At 40.4% G+C, this 17,165-nt stretch overlaps 1 protein-coding gene across 2 annotated transcripts; it reads left to right on the top strand.

The window, feature by feature from the left end:
- The first annotated feature begins 1,561 nt into the window (after positions 1-1,561).
- Positions 1,562-16,419, top strand: HSF2 (heat shock transcription factor 2). Of its 2 annotated transcripts, XM_080588366.1 has the most exons (13): positions 1,562-1,842; positions 4,629-4,737; positions 4,956-5,083; positions 5,871-5,995; positions 8,294-8,369; positions 9,514-9,575; positions 9,685-9,769; positions 10,618-10,784; positions 11,883-12,152; positions 12,705-12,810; positions 14,305-14,358; positions 14,979-15,063; positions 15,449-16,419. In XM_080588366.1, exons 1-13 carry the CDS (start codon positions 1,702-1,704, stop codon positions 15,736-15,738), a joined length of 1,698 nt encoding a protein of 565 aa, XP_080444492.1. In that variant the 5' UTR covers positions 1,562-1,701; the 3' UTR covers positions 15,739-16,419. The 2 variants fall into 2 exon arrangements, with proteins under 2 accessions (XP_080444492.1, XP_080444493.1); XM_080588367.1 differs by lacking the exon at positions 14,305-14,358.
- Positions 16,420-17,165: the final 746 nt, after the last annotated feature.

The following is a 17,165-nucleotide window of genomic DNA, read 5'->3' as shown; positions in this document are numbered from 1 at the left end:
AGGTTAGCAACCAAATTATATAAAAGCCTTTGTCACCAAGATGATGATGTAAACAGAAAACATAAGATGGAGAACAAAACTGTGTCCAGATCAAATCATAATTATATTCGCTCTGCTTATCTGGCATTTCTAGCTACATAAATGAAAGCTGGTAGGAATTTGCATGCATGTTAGGATGAAAAAATTGCTTAGACAATTATTATAAATTTGTTTTTAATAGGTTTTAAGGCATTTATTTTTAGCTTTTCAGGATCGGTATTTGGAATAAGCCTTAAACTCAGTAGTTGTGACTTCTCTCAGTCATGACCTAGTGAACGTGAGTGAATTAGTTTGTTAAAGGTTATTATAGCCAGCTAATGCTATGAGAAAGAAGTTAGGTGATATATAGTTTGAATATAAAATATTTAAATTCATCTTCCTGCAAGCTATCAAGCTGAAAGTTCTTAATGTGTTTTTTTCTATCACATTGTGCTGTTCCCACTGCAGATTGAAGCAGATCAGGTTGACCTTGGTTTTTTTGAGACTTTGAGATTTGATTTGCAGTTTTATGGTACCTCTTAACAAACTGAAACATCAGTAATGCTGTCAATGGCTGAGCATTTGTTGTGAAGATAGTAGCTTTAGTGCTGTAGAGCTTCTTCACTGCAGACTTCACAGCAAATATTTCTTTTATCAGAATCGAGTTTGGAAGGAAATTTACTGCATTTTTACCATTCACTAGGCTATTTTCCTTCAACTGTGCTTCTGATTTAAATCAATTTCTTTTGAGAGGCTCTATAGTCAGTCAGTACATCTGAAGTTTAAATGCTTTACCTTGCAAGGAGGTCTCCTTTGGGAATGACAGACATCTTCGCTAGAGAGTTAGCTTGGGTCTGTTGTGCATATGCTTATTTCTTTTTCTCATATCTGTATAATAAATTAGCATGGTATGTATACTCATGTTTTTCATCTGACTAAGAATGGTTAGAGTCTAGTTATTTTCTAACATTCTTACATTCTAACATTCTCAGACTACAGAGCTTTCTGAAGACCAAGGATTGTGTAAGAAGGGCATGTTCTCAGCACCTTTGACAGCCAGGTGACACCAGAAATGACTGCTTCAACTAGCTTTGGAGAGGTGGACAGTTTTCTATGTGAGTTACTGTGACTGGAAACTCTGAAAAATCAGCTTTTTGATTTATTTATCCTTGCAAGCACTAGGTAGAGGAAACAGGCAGCTGCAGTTAAACTGCCTACGTTTGGAGGTACTGTGCCAAAATGGCAGCCAAAGGCTGGGGCGAGGCGGTCGCACCTCCCCTGCCGCCGGGAGGGCAGGGACCGCCGCTTCGCCGGCTTCAACCGCGGGGTGCCCGGGCAGCAGTGCCCAGGGCCATCTTGAAGGCCCCGGGCACGGCTCCACCGGCCGCGGGACCTCGGGCCCCTCAGCGCACGTGGCCCCGCCCCCCGGCGAGCAGGCGCGCGCCGCCATTGGCCCCCGCCCCTTGTCACTTGCACGTGCGGGCGGTGCTGTTGTGGCACGTGAGGGCGGCGCACGTGGGCCCGTTATGTAAAAGCGGCGCGCAGGCGCGCGCATGCGCGGCCGGCGGCCGGGAGGGGCGGAGCCGGCACCGGAGCCGCACCGCGCCGCTTCTCCTCCTCCTCCTCCCCCTCCTGCCCCTCCCCCGGCCGCACCGCGCCGCAGCGCCGCGGCTCCCGAGCACGATGAAGCAGCAGCACCCGCAGCAGCCCGCCCAGCAGCAGCAGCCACCGCCGTCGGCCGGCGCGGGCGTGCCGGCCTTCCTCAGCAAGCTGTGGGCGCTGGTGGGCGAGGCGCCCAGCAACCAGCTCATCACCTGGAGCCAGGTGCGGCGCCGCCCGCTGGGCCCGCCCGCCTCAGGGGGGGCACCCGCGCTGGGGGGGGGGGCTCGGAGCCGTTTAACGGCTGGAAGGGAAGGCGGGGCGGGGGGGGGCGCGAGGCCGGGCCGCAGGCGGCGGCCACGTGGGGATGGCGGTGCTGGAGCCCTCCCCACCGCCGCCGCCACCCCCCCCGCACACCGCCGCCTTTGTTCGCCGCCGGCCCCGGGGGCACCGCGGTGGGTGCGGAGGGTCCCCTCCGGGGGTATGCGGGGGGGGGGGGGGGGGGGGATGTGTGCCGTGATCCCATCGGTCGCGTCTGGCTGGGCTTCGTCCCTCAGAAATAAATGTATATAAAAAAAAAAAAGGGAAATGGGCTGCGGGTGGCCTTCCTCTCGGATCCTTTGTGGTGAAGTGCCAGGCTGCCGTAGCGAGCAGCGCGGAGCCATTGCCAGGCGGCGAAATCCGCGAGTGTCTGAAAATACCGTAAAGCAGGACGTGCCCGCCTCCTTGCAGCCCGGCGAGGTAATGCGGGAGGCACGGGGAGCGATCCTGCGCGGGTCTGGGCGCAGGCAGCGGGAGCCCTCCCGTAGCGCCGCGCGGATTGTTCTACAATAACGTCATGCTTTTCTCTATCTTAAACGTTTTCCCAACAGCGTGTTTAAAAGGGCTGTTCTCAAACCGCGTTGGCATCTTCGAGTGGTGTTGAGATGGCAGCTTTCAGCTCAGTTTAGTTTAAATATTCAGGCAGCCATCAAAGGTTCCCTTAAGCACTGCGCTGATAGCAGGTTACCGGTAGCTTCAACCTGAACCTTTTGGAGAAGGAGACTTGTGGATTCTGCCTAGACCACAGCAGCTTTCCGTCTGCTTGTTTCCTTTGGGAGAGAGATGCTGAGCGCTGCAGGGAGTGATGCCTGCCTTACGTGCCATTTTTGCCACCTTATGGACGCTCTCCAAATGTATTGCTTGTAGTAAAGTAAACACACCAAGGCTATTGCTAGGTTTCTTTGTGTTATTTCGTTAATTAAGAATTAAGGCCAAATTGTTAGAGATTCTGCAAGGCAGTTTTTGGAAGGAAGATCTACTAATTGTGGTTCATGTTAGCAGCATTTAGTGGTTCTTGGATGGAGGAAGGTATTGGCAGCCTTTGGTATGTGAGTGTTTGTCTGTTTTAAAAATACACAATGTCAGGTGTAATAGTGGAGGCAAAGTGCTGTAACTGTAACATTTCACTTTTTCCTGTGTCTCTACCCTGGGTGGATAGAAACTGAAGCAGAACAACCACATTTTGTCTCTCCACATGCCTATCTTAGTGGAGGTTGCGGTGACATTGAAACATATACAGGGAATAACAGGTGAAATACTTGGACAATTGCTGTATGCTGCTGTCAGTAACAGTAAGACCTGAAAACTGTATTCAGCTATGTAGTAAGGCTTCGCTGAGTTAAAGTCAGGCCTTAACCTGACGTCTGTTTACAACATCAGTGTAAATGATTGTCAAGGCAACAAGGACGAGAAGAACTATCTCCTGAATTGTTCTGCTGTAGGTCTGAAAATTTTTAAAGTAACCGTGAAGTCAGGTGCTGCATGAAAACTGTCTGTTGGCGTTACAGGTCACTGTAGCACCGGTTGAGTACCTTCAGCTAGTGAGTTATGTTAATGCATTAGCTAAAGTCATCTGTTCCTGCTGTTTTGCTTCCCATTTTCCTTACGCTGACTGATCCTCAGCGGGAGATAGGTATACATTACTGGGAAGCTTTCATCTTCCTACTGTTCTCAGATTTGTGCTTGTAACTCATCTAATGGCATTCCGTTTGTAAACCCTGCTTCTGATGATCCTCGCTTGCTTGTCAGAAACAAGGTCTTAGGTAAAGATCTTCACATGGTCTCGTGCTGGTTTTTCAAGCTGCCTGGGGAACATAGAGCTGATGGCGTTGGGGGGTAAGAAACAAGTGGGGCCTCTTGAACCAAAGGGCCTCGGAGAAGATGGAGTGTCAGCGATGACGATTGTCAAAGATGGTAGGCTTCTCCATAGGTGCCAAGTGAGAGTACCGTGGGTAGACCACAGAGAAACCTGTACCATTTTGAAGCAGCTGATTTGGATCCTGCCAATTACTTGTCCTTTAGTTACTGGAGCAAGATCATTGAAGAACAAAGAGCAGAGCCTTCTTTCTATTTTAGTCTCAGCCCGTGGATGAAATTTGAGGACCAGTTCAGTGGGGAAAAGATCAGTCCTCCCTCACAGTTGGCATCGCAGGAGGAGGGAGGTATTGTCTTAAGTGCTGTTTGGTAACTCTGAAATCCAGTGGACACCCTCAGCTTTTGACAGCTTCATCTTCTCTACAGGTCTTACCAAACTAGTCATGCTATTATGCTGAGAAGCAGAAGGGACTTAAGCTGTGTTTTGTTGTGTTGTGGTGGCTTTTTTTTTTTTTTACCTTGCAGTCTCTTTGCTGTATTCCAAGATTGTGAAGCTACATACAACATCGATAGTATTCTGCTGTAGTGACACTGATACTTGTTGGTAAACTGGTCGTTAAATCATTTCTCTCCAGGAAGTGAAGAGTAACAATAGAAATGTTTCCCTTTAGATATGGATAGCAATGTAAATCAGGAATTCTCTGTTGCTTTGCAACTGAAGGGTTTGTACACTTTTGTTGTGGAAAACTGTAGGCAAGCAGATCAGTTACATACTGCGTGCACAAAGGAAGCATTCCTATGTGGTGATTAATTCTAAAAGCCCAGAGTGTTTTCTACAATAGTCTTTAAGAAGCTTAATGTCTCTCTCGTTTTAGAATGGCCAGAGTTTCTTGGTGTTGGATGAACAGAGATTTGCAAAAGAGATTCTTCCCAAATACTTCAAGCACAACAACATGGCAAGCTTTGTCAGACAGTTAAACATGTGTAAGTTCTTGGGGTTTTTTGGTTTCTGGCATAGTTCATGATCCTGCATGTGTTCAGTTATAGATTATTTCCTTTGAGCAGTTCTGCTGTGTTCTCTGCTACTAGGTTGCTGTCTCATTCTCAAACCTGATAAAAGGATAGTCACAGCGGTTTTCCTTAACGTGGGTGTTGAGAGATGTTTTTTTTTCTTCTCTTTTTTTTTTTTTTTTTTATTAAAGATGGTTTCCGTAAAGTTGTCCATGTTGATTCTGGGATTGTCAAACTGGAGCGAGATGGTCCGGTAGAGTTTCAGCACCCATATTTTAAGCAGGGTCGGGAGGACTTGTTGGAACACATTAAAAGGAAGGTTAGTGAAAAATCAGTATGTAAAAAAGCTGTACCAGTAAGTATAAATGAATAGCAAATTACATGTCATGTTTAATTGCAAGATAGTGAGTGCAAATGAGCTTGGAGTCTGGGGAAGCAAATAAACCGTGCTGCTCTCATTCATATATATGTGTATATATATAAGATGTATTTAAAGGTATTTTGGGGGGTTTGACTATTTGACTAGTCTCCTTTATCTGAGTATTTTCCTGTCATAGTGAGCTTAACAGGCAGCAAAAATGAGGTGTGTAAATAGAACACTTAGCAAACGTATATTAGGAGTGCAGCACATGCTTTGACTGTACCATCAGTAATACAACAGTCTGTTTGTTTATGTAGCTTGTTTTAGAGCGCAGCTACTGCAAGTAGTAAAGTTTCCACCAAGGAGAAGAAGGAGCAAACGTATAAACACGTACGTTTCTGAAATTTGCTCTGTTGTTACTCTGAAGAGGGCGAATGAGAAAATTGTTATGAAACAAATACAACAAGTTAAACTGTGGTGGAAGATGCTTTTTAACGTGGGTTAGTTTGAAGCAGTTACGATACAGAGCACTGGGTACAATGCCTGGAAAATCTGAATGAATACAGATGTTTGTAATAACTAAAACTAATATGGTGACTGTTGTAAGGATTTTCTGTATTTTAGTATTTGATGCTTGTTTTATTATTAACTCATAGTATCAACACTAGACAAAATATACTTGATCTACAAAATAACAAATAACGAGTAAAGGAAAGTGTTGCTTCTGGATTCTCATCTTTTAAAGGTTTCTTCTTCAAGACCTGAAGAAAACAAGATACGCCAGGAAGATCTCTCCAAAATAATAAGTAGTGCTCAAAAGGTGCAAATTAAACAAGAGACTATTGAATCTCGATTGTCTGCTCTGAAAAGGTAAATGCCCCATCAGCAACTCAGCTCTGAAATTGAGTAATTCTGACAATAGATACTGGAGAACAAATCTGACTTAAGTGTGAGACACAATTTTAAGGGTCTCTTGATTTCTGAGTGTCCAACTGTAACTATTGCTTTGGGAAGAGAAATTCCAGTAAAAAAATTGCATTTTAAATGGAACATTTTGATATGACTAAAAGTAATAGGCAAAGCTGATGTTTGAAGAACTGTCTAGTAGTAGGCAATTAAACACGATTAATTTTAGTTCCATAATGGTGCTGAGGCTGAAGATTCAAGTAAGTTCTTAGCGTAGAGTATGCTGAGTATGTGTGACTTCAAGTTTGAAATGGTTATTGTGTTTAGTCTGAGGCAGAGTTTGGTTTGTGCAAATTGCTTATAATACTTTCATACTATAATTAATGTTTTTGCTCATTGTTTTTTTAGTTTCCTCTGTCTTCATTCCCTCACTGCTGAAATTGCAGGACAATTGATGGTTATAAAAGTCTGGTTAGAAATCTAATTTGAAAATTCATTAGTTACCTCAGCCACAGAGATACAGAATCTAAAATCCAAATATAAATAGAGTATTTTTAGAATAGTATTGCTTGTGTAGTTACTATAATTTATTCTCAACAATATGAGAGGTGTGTCACAAATGTATGAATATGTAGATGCAAATGGGATAATAAGGGATAAGCTCTTGCACTGTAAGTCGGAGCACCTCCATGGTAACTCTGTCTCAGGACTCCGAATTGACAAAATAAACAACTGCTTGTCTCTGCAGCAGAGGTAAGCAGTATGTTCAAGTTTTGAGAATTACATGGTGTCATTCAGTTGGTGTTTTCAGTTCTAATTACTAGTGATAGAGTATTCAAAGGCAAACATTTTGGCCAGGAAGGGTCTTTATTAGAAACTGGCCAGTCTAAATTAAAAACGCTCACATTCATCCTTTTGAATCATAGATGAATTCGGGTTGGAAGGCATATCAGGAGGCCATAAGGTTCAAAGCCCTGCTCAGAATAGGGCTGACTTTGGCTGAAATGACATCTGGTTGCTAACGACCTGACAGTTTGTAGAGATAAGAAGATAGAATGGTCGGTGTTTGATACCCGTCTTGTTCCACGAGTTTAAAATGATTTAAGTAGAAACTGGAGCTAAGTCAGAAGACCTGGTCCTACAAAACATGTTTATAAAGCTGGTGGAAAGGTTGAGAAAGTTCAAAATCCCTGACTGCAGTTACTAAATTTGTGATGGAACTGTGCCTTTAAATTGTGTGTTAGACATTAATCCTCAGACTGCTGCTAAGCTTCATCATACTGCCTATCAGCAGCTGTTTATGAAAATTAAGCTTAAGGTTTCCTAAAAACACGAAACACCAATGGAGAGATTTTCTTCCCATTTTGGCATTCATCTGTTTTGAAAACTGAACTACGAAACAGAGGAGGGTAGTATGTTGTCTTATCCACTGAAGCTTTTGGTATTCATTATCTACTGATTAATATGCTTTATGCTGTTGGAAGCAAGAAGGTTCGTGGATATGATAGCAAGGGTCACTTTACAGCACTTTTTATACTATCTCTGTTCTAGACTCTTGTGAGAACTGCAACAACTAAGGTTTGTGAAATGGCGGTGTTCCCTGAAAGCTGCCAGCTCTGCTGTGCTCCTGTTTTTCAGCATCTAATATATGTCCCTTTACTGAAGCTAATAAAGGCAGCTGTTACAACCTACAGCTGCTTGTAAGGCTTGAGCTTGTTCTGTAAAGGTGCTTTCAAGGTGGATGTAGTTTCTGATAGATGTCTTGCATCTAGCAAAAGGTGTGTGAGGAGGGGCATACAGGCTTGATATAGACGAAGAAATGCAATATTTACTGGTGAAAGGGCTGTTCCCAAGGGATATTCCTTGGCTGTCTTAGTCCTTTGCTGCTGCCAGAAACCAGTTGTATGTTTGTTTGATTTTCATTGATTTATTTACTAGAATGAAGAGAAGGTAACTTTATGTGAAAGGAAACAAAATACTTCATTTTGAAATGCTGAACGTGTGTGTAATAAGTATTTCTCTATTTGGGGAAAAAAATATGTTTTAAGGAGGCTGGAAGTTCTCTTCAAGCTATTTGTTGTGTTTGGTTCTCCATTTTGTGGTTAGTTATTTATGAGGGTTGTTGACTTTGTGATTTTTTTTCCCTGAAACCTAAAAACACATTTCAAAGAGCTTTAATGAAACTAACTAATCTTTAACAATAATTATTCCTGTGAATATTTTAAACCTTGTTTTGTTTTTTAAATTATCCTTTTCAAACAGAGAGAATGAATCTCTTTGGAGAGAAGTTGCAGAACTGAGAGCAAAGCATTTGCAACAACAGCAAGTTATTAGGAAGGTAAGACGTTGTTCAAAGATCAGTATGAGTGCTTCTAAGCTAAGAATACTCTGTCAAGTTACTTTTCTTTGCCCTCACTCTTTTATCATAGCATGGGAAATAACTTTTTAATAAAAAAACAACTGGGTGGTGCATGGTGAGCAAACCTGTGTGAAAGAAACATTCAGTATATTTCACCCCATAAGCAAAAGTTAAGGCCAAAACTCTTGTAAACATTTTCAAAGAAAGAATTTCAGGAACGTTGTAAATCATTCATTAAGATAGCCTTAAAATGGTCCATTGGTTTTTGATTTCTTCAGGAATCAGGTAACTAATAGACAGTACTGACAGATCTCTGGAAAAAATGGTATCTTACTACACGAATTACAAAGTTCAGTATTGGAGATTAATTCCACTTAATACTAACTGTGTGTTTCTAACGTTATCAGAAGAATAGGTTGTTGAATGGAACCCACTGCTAATATGTTAGCTTAACAGTCAGATTTATGATCTACCAAAACCAATGTAAATGCAAAGAGTTTACAGATTCTTATTTTGTTTATGTGTCAGAAATAGTAATACTATAAGCAGCCTTGTAGCAGAGACTTTTACTGATCTTTTTTTCAGTTAGTTCAAGCCAGAGAATTTCATTTAGTCCTTAAATTTAAAACATAGGTGAAAATAGGCTGAGATTTCAAAGGGAAAGGCAGCTGATGTCAACTGTATGTGTCTTTTTTTTAATCTGTCAAAAAAGCCTTTCATCAGGTCCAGTATTTATAGATACAGGTTATATATACAGTCAACACCCTTACATGCCTTCTTTCATTAGAATTAGAATTCTTCTGATAGTCTTGAGTTACTGGATTTCTTAATATATACTGAGTGACATGTAAAAAAATTATTACTTGCTATGTGGAAAAAAAAAGCCTTTCTCAAACAACTGAGTAACTCTTCTTTTTAGATATTACCAGCCATGTTTTCTGATCTGCCTTGATTTTTAATTCTTCTGAACAGTTCTATATAAAAATCACTGCACACACAATAAGTGATGTGCTATTTTGGTATAGATTTGGTTAACAAAGTCTTATGCTGTGAGGTATGTTGGTGCTCAGAGAGAAGCAGTTACAGGGTAAATTGACTAATGATAGTATTCTTTTCCTCATAGATTGTGCAATTTATTGTTACCTTGGTGCAGAATAACCAACTAGTGAGCCTAAAGCGCAAGAGGTAAATATGGCCTTGAAAACTTGCTATCCAGTAAGTATACTGACATGTTTTGTTGAATAAAATGGAAGAATTAGTTCTGAGATGGCTTTCTTCCTTTACTGTGATTTAGGCCTCTTCTCCTGAACACTAATGGACCTACAAAGTCAAATGTATTTCAGCAAATTGTGAAAGAACCGGCTGACAGTAACCATCATGTAAGTTTTCTTTTATGTGTGCCATTTGTTATGATGAAGGAAGGAGTCCAGGGAAGCAGGCAGATCAAGTAATGTGTCGTATTGAGGGTAGAAACATAACTGTGTACCGAGAGCTTTCAGCTTCTAGAAGCAGTATGCCATGTGTATCCTTCAGAAGCCAAGTGTGTTGATAATTACCATTCACTTGTCAGTATGATCATGTGTAAGCCACTTACCTGTGTATTAAATACAGCTACATGTGATCCTACTGAAAGCAGTTTGCTTGTAATAATAGTGCCATTAAGCATGTGTATGTTCTGGTGTTGGCTCCTGGAGCTGAGGCCCCCATTCAGAGAAAAGAATCCACCTTGTTGTTCTGCAAGGCAGCACCCAACCCAGCAAAGTCATGTCAAGTTTTTGTGCTGCTTGAATGTGTCACAGCTCTGAAAGTTACTTTCTCCTGTACAAATAATTGTGGGTGGAGAAATCATCAGAATGAGTGTTCTAGCAAGTACTACTTAAATGGCAGGTCAAGACTAGTAGTCACTTTTTTAGCATTTTTACTTCTCGTGTAGTCCTGTCTTTGTATCCTTTTTGTTGCTTTTGCTAGTATATTTTTATTTCTATGCCTGTATTACTTGCCAAACATTTTTTTTCTGTAGCTGCTCTTCTCCATCTTGTTCATTTATTTATTCATGTTTTTTTTTTCTGTTAAGCTTAGATCCATGCAAACCCCTTGTAATCTCCAAGGTGTTGGAAAATTCTTCTACTGTTTCAGAATTACAACATTTTAAGATGCAGTGATAAGTGTCAGAATGCTGAAGCCGATTGTCCTTTTGTACCCTGACTCTTTTAAAAATAATTCTCAGGTACCTCTCAACAGAACTGAGGGGTTAAAACAAAGGGACCAAATTTCAGATGACATCATTATTTATGATGTTACTGAGGATGTGGCCGATGAGGACAGTACCATGGTTGATGAAAATCCTCCTGTTACACCAGAAGCACATGAAGATACCACTTCAGATTCTTCCAAGTAAGAAGTCTCTAGAATTCTGAATAGGTAGTTAGGTGTCACTGCTGTATATTGTGCTATAATTCAGATGTCTTAGATACTGTTTTAATAAAGTGGTAAGAAGACTCCTCCATGTATAGGAACATCATCTGTGAATTCATGCTAGGTTTCCTCTGGATTCCCAATAGTTAACTGGCTGTCAGAGTTTTAATATGTTGAAGATAGAAACTAGTGTGAAGTAACCTGTATTATTGGACTCTTGTTAAGTATACTACTTGTCAAAAGACAGAATAATTGATGTCTTCTTACTTTTAGTTATGAATACAGACAGGGATGGCATCCCTTGTTTTTAAAGGTTTTTTGTGGAGATTAACTTCCATGTGCTGTTTATCAAGTGTTGGTGTGGTCTTTGAACATTACTATGCTAGTCAATTTGGGGAATTTTAGTGTTTTTTTTCTAGTCCCGAGTAGTTTGGGACTACATTTCTTCTTTCTGTACTTAGCACTATAGAAGTAGTTCCTCATTTGCATGATATTGATAGGGCCTGTATTATGCCCCAAGGAACAAAATTTAGAGGTTAGTAGTTTATGCTTGAACTAATACTGTTATGTTTGTTGAACTGATGTCTGGAAATGCATTCTCTGATAGAAAAGTTTAATGAAGGTAAGACAGCACAACTACTTAAGTGTTAAGAAAACTACCAGTGTACAGCGGAAAGCAAGTTATTTGAAACTGCTTTTTCATGGTTCTTTTGGTTGCCTTCCTGGTGTACAAAGCAAGCTTAATTAACTGTAACACAGTTAACTGAGAGCCTTCATGTTACGGCTAATCCAGAGTTGGATTTTATTCCACTAAAAAGATGCAAAGTACACACAGTCTGTCTTGTTTGGCAGTCTCATATGCTTTGGCCTATTTCATAGCTACTTCACGTTTATATGAAAGCTTTTCCTTGTTCTAACGCAAAAACATTGGTGTTCCTCTGTGCTCCTAATAGTTCCTAGTGTGGTCTAGCACAACAGTGTCTACTAACTGAGCTGCGTTAAAAAAGTAACTAGGTGTATGGAATAATGTACCAATTTGTGTATGGAACACTTCAATTCATTTGTCTTGTTTTACAGCTGCAGTCATTCTCCTGATATAGTAATTGTGGAAGATGATAATGAGGAAGAATACGCCCCTGTAATTCAAGGGGATAAAAGCACAGAATCAGTCGCTGTCCCAGCTAACGATCCCCTCAGCCCTGTCAGTGACAGTGCAAGTCCGCTCATGTCAAGTGCTGTACAGCTGAACAGCCAGTCAACTTTAACTGCAGAAGATCCAGTCTCAATGATGGATTCCATTCTCAATGAGAGCGGAGTAATTTCACAGAATATAAACCTTCTTGGAAAGTGAGTAGCCTGATGTTTTTAAGTATTAGAACTGATGGAAATTCAAAGGACAGAACAGTAGCTTCTCTTAAGGATATAAATGTATGTTACCTTTATGCTGATAGATCCTTCGATTTTAAGTATTTTACCATGGGACCACCTCTGATTTTCATCATGAAGAGAGTGAATTGGAGTACATAATCTGACAGTGTAATGTTTTAAATAACGCTGTTTAAACTGATGATGCTGTCAGGATTTATATGCAGGATTCTTGCAGGCAGATTGGACTCCATTAGGACTAGTGAGATGCAGGAGTTCTGTCTCTGCTGATGATATTCATAGTCTAACGTTGATGTGATTTCTCTTTTGGAGCACCTGTCTACTTTACTTGGCTTCGTCTCTAAAGAGTAAGGTTGAAAGTTTTCAGTCTTTTCCAGAAGTTAAGTTAATGAAAAAGTCAAAATAGTGCTGGTGAAGATTTTTAGATTACGTAGCACATCTGTGTAAAACTTGTGATTTTTTTCTTTCTTCTATTAGTGGATACAGTAATATAATACTGGTTTTGTCTTCTAGAGTTGAACTTCTGGATTATCTTGACAGTATCGACTGCAGTTTAGAGGACTTCCAGGCCATGTTATCAGGACGACAGTTCAGCATAGATCCAGACCTACTGGTTGATGTAATTTTCTCTGTTTATTTCAGTATTTCTAGTATTTTGGTAATATACTCAAGAAAATATTTGTATAGACTGTTACTGTTTAAAACGCTCAAGATTATATTTTGCTCTTCTTTTCAAAAAGGACAGTTATAAATATTTGTGAATATGTTTCTGTGGCACTGGTATAACTGTACTACACCACTGCCCAAGTGCATGCTGTGGTGGTGACAGTGATGTAAATTTTTGACCAAATAATGGCTTTTAGTGAAATAACATTTTTATTTGTTGCTACATAAACTCAGACATCAATTAGATTAATATTTTTGCTTTGAAATGGCCCAGCACAGAATCTGTCGTCATCTCAATGAACTCTGGTTAAAAAGGTTCTTGGCATTTATTTTAGAAGGTTTTCTGATGTTTCAGGTAATTTCTTGGAAGTATGTGTACGTTTTCAATTTCTCTTCGGGTTCATGTCTAGCAGAGTGATCTAGGTTAGAAGGGACCCGTGCAGGCCATCTAGTCCAACCTCCTCGCTCAAGGGCCGACTTGAAAGTTAGATCATGTTGCACAGGCCTTGTCAACTCAAATTCTGCAGTCTCCAAAGGGAGATTCCATAGCCTCCCTGAGTGCCTGCTTCAGTGCTTTGCTCTCTGTGAAGAACTTCCTTATGTCAGTCCAAATTCTCCCTGCTGCAGCATGTCACTCTTGCATCTTGTCCTCTATCCACCTCTGTGGAGTATGTCTTCTCTGTAACACCTCTTTATCAGTAGTGGAAGGGTGCAGTTAGCGCCCTTGTCTGCCCTCTACAGACAAGATAAACCATGTTTTCTCAGCCCATTGTATGTATCATGCCCGCTAACCATCTGTGGCCCTTTGGACTCTGTAGTTTGAAAATTCTCATACTGGGAAGCCTAAAACCGTTCACTCTGTAGCATGGTCATACTGCTGGTTTATGTGGGGTGTTGTCTAGTGGGACTCCCAGGTCCATCTCTGAGGAGCTGTTCCCTGTCCATTTGGTCACTAACCTAGGCTGGTGCATGAGGTGGTTGTGTCCTAGATACATTTGTCTGTTGAACTTGATGGAGTACTTGTTGGCCCTCTTTTCCAGCTTGCTAAGATCCCTCTTAACAGCTCTGCTTCCTATGTATCGTTGATTGCTTCCAGTTCAGTGTCACTTGAAAACTTGTTCAGGGTATGTTCCTCCTTATTGTACACACAATTCTCCATGAAGCAAAGTAAGAATGAATTGGTGGTTCTCAGACTGCAGCGAACCACGTTATTCCGAGTTAGACACGCTTACAGTTGTTTCCTTTGACAGTGAAGTTCGTGCGATTCCGAAGTACGCTCCAAAGATTTTCTTTGCAGAAGTGGCGACTACCTGTAAATAAACTCTAATCCTAACTGAGGGTGAAAACACAGTGCAGGGATTATTCTCACACATGCAGATGTGACGTTCTTGTATTCTTAATAGGAGCATCGAGATACTTAAAGCTTGATGTGTTTTGTCTTATTCAGCTTTTTACAAGCTCCGTGCAGATGAATCCCACAGATCATATCACTAATACCAAAGTAAGTCTCAAACCCATCATTGCTCAATGTACACAGTAGTGAGAGATTCAAATTTTTTTCATCCTTTCCTGTTTTTTTCCTGGTACAATAGCACTTTTTTCATGCTCTTGCTTTCAAGACTTCCATGAGTATAGGAAGGCTGCAGTTGAATTCATCCTGTTAAGCTTTAAATAGGAAGGGGAAAAACACTCTAATTAGCAACATATAATGTCATTTGAAACTGTGAAACTAAAACTTGTACTTGTTACCAGCCTCTTTTGTAGAGATTATTGTATCTTCTGTACCCAAGTTTTAGTACTTATAAACATACTTTGTCAAAATGTTTTCATCTGTGCTGTCTGGTGGGAAAGGAAACATTAGAATAAGCAGTAGAGCAACATACTAGCTCTTTGAGTTTGTCCTGTTTGTTTATGAGCATTAGTTTTTGTTCTTGCTTGAATAAATCTGTGTTTCCATTTCACATTTTCTCTGCCATGATCCGTTAGTGTGAGTAACTGATACCAGTGCATCCCTTCACAAATATTTTTTTAAATGGTTGGTCAGCTAAGTTCTAGTATCGTTGTCGTTGCGTTGAAAGAAGCTTTGAGGATATGTATTTAAGATTTTACTTTATTTTCCAGATGGAGACAAAGGGAATAGAAACTACTAAGAATAATGCTGGTCCAGCTGCTTCACAGGAAACACAAGTTTTTAAGCCCAAGTCAGGTTAGTTGTAATAAGTGTTTTGTTGAAATGGTTTGAGTTAAGCAAGCATTGTTCTAAAAAGTGCCTCAATTATTTGCTTGTCTAAGTTTGTATGATGCTGATAAGCAAATAACCAAAACAAATATATTTATTATATTTGCTTTTTAGGTTTTTGGCACTGTACCAGCCATAGAGAATCTGATGTTTTGCAGGAGAATCTGGATAAATAACTTTATGTAGGGATGTAGTGGATGTAGTAACTCTTTAATCATTTAAAACAAGCACATAGAACTTTTCATTATTAATCATTCTTAAAATAAGTTATATGGGGTGCTGTTTTTTTTTCTTCTTTCTACATGTAGGATGGCATGTGAACTGATAACGTTTTGGGAATTTTTTCCCTTAGATAAGCAACTCATACAGTATACTGCATTTCCACTGCTTGCATTCCTTGATGGGAACCCAGGTTCCAATGCTGAGAGTGGGAGCTCCACCACCGAAACTCCTTCCTCTGTGGACAAACCGCTGGAAGTGGACGAGCTCCTGGAGAGCAGCCTGGATCCTGAACCAACTCAGAGCAAGCTGGTGCGGCTGGAGCCGCTGACCGAGGCAGAAGCAAGTGAAGCCACGCTGTTCTATTTATGTGAACTTGCCCCAGCACCCATGGACACAGACATGCCGTTCTTGGATAACTAATGCAATGGGGACTCTGTATATAGTCATGAAGATGAACTATTTATTTAGAATATTGTTTGGTATATGAGTTTTTTGTAAATCACTGTTTTATGTAGCCAGATAATGTGGAATCTAAAATATCTTTCCTATCTTCCTTCCTTCAAGCAATTGTTTAACTACACTGTGTAGTACTGTGTACGCAGTGTACTATTAGATACCATTGGCAATACCAAGTCAGACTGTTACTATACCACTGTCAAACACTTGGTATACTACACATATCTCTAAATATCCAAGGTAACTGAACACTTGTTAAGAATAAGCTTTGATTTATGGTTTCTTCCACTTCTGGTCTTACATATGATAACGTAAAATAGTAGTGTATGGTTAGGGAGCACTGACTTTCTGTATCTTGGGTTTTTTCTATTTTTTACAACATTTTGTTTAATAAACATGAAGCTTTTTTGGGGTGGGAGGGGAACCAGGACCTGATGTAGGCTTTTTTTTTTCCCTGCTTGAACTGGGAACAAAGTGCCTGTACCTTGCTAAATCTTGGTTCTGCCTTACTTTCACTTCAGTGGAAGTGCTTATACATAGCACAAACTGGGGAAAAGTTCTTTTCAGCCACCAGGCCCCTTGACTGCATGAGTACTTTTAACTTGGACCATCTACTCTGATAAAATAAACGTTACTTAAGTGTGATACTTGGTAAGAGTTGGTCTCTTATTCCACATGCCAAGTGGATATTAATTTAACAGCTGGGGTGTTTAGTGCCTTAATTATTAAAAATTTGCCTCCCTATGCATACTTGTTAGAAAGTAGTTTCATTATCTACAAATTTTGAGATTTATATGTAAGACCCCATCATTAGTAAAAAAAAAAAAAAAAGTAGTGGCTAATACAGCAAATTAATTTCTTTTAGTAGCATATAAAATTTTACTTGTCTTTCTTACTGGTAACTGCTGCAGAGTCCACTAGTTCCTTTCAGTGGAAAAGTTTTACCCTTATTCCAAAGGTGTGTGCATTTACTGTCAGTCAGTCTTCCACGCTCATTCAAGTGAAGTTACTACATTTGCATTATACAGCTGAATGGCAGAGGGGTTATATGGCCAGGAAGGTGACAAGTGACATATCTGTAATCAAATTATATCATTCTGAGCACCTGACTTAGCGTATGCTAAATCTATAACCATGGAGCTGCTTTGGCCTCAAAGCTGTAGCTACAGCGCTTTGTAAGAAACTTCAGGGTAGGGTGCTCCAGTAATCAGAGAAACTGGAATTTAGTACTAATTTCTCACACACGTAAGTGGAAAATATCTTCTACAATAGGGGAAGTGTATTAAAAGTGACTGTTGACAGTGGGGTTTTTGTTTGATTTCAAAGGTATAGTCTAGCCACTTATACAAGTAGCTGACTGCATAAGCAGCTGACTTCTGACTACGCACCTT

The sequence above is a fragment of the Anser brachyrhynchus genome (genome assembly GCF_964034855.1).
Source record: "Anser brachyrhynchus genome assembly, chromosome: 3".
Lineage (NCBI taxonomy): Eukaryota > Metazoa > Chordata > Aves > Anseriformes > Anatidae > Anser > Anser brachyrhynchus.
This window is presented reverse-complemented; position numbering and strand designations above follow the sequence as displayed.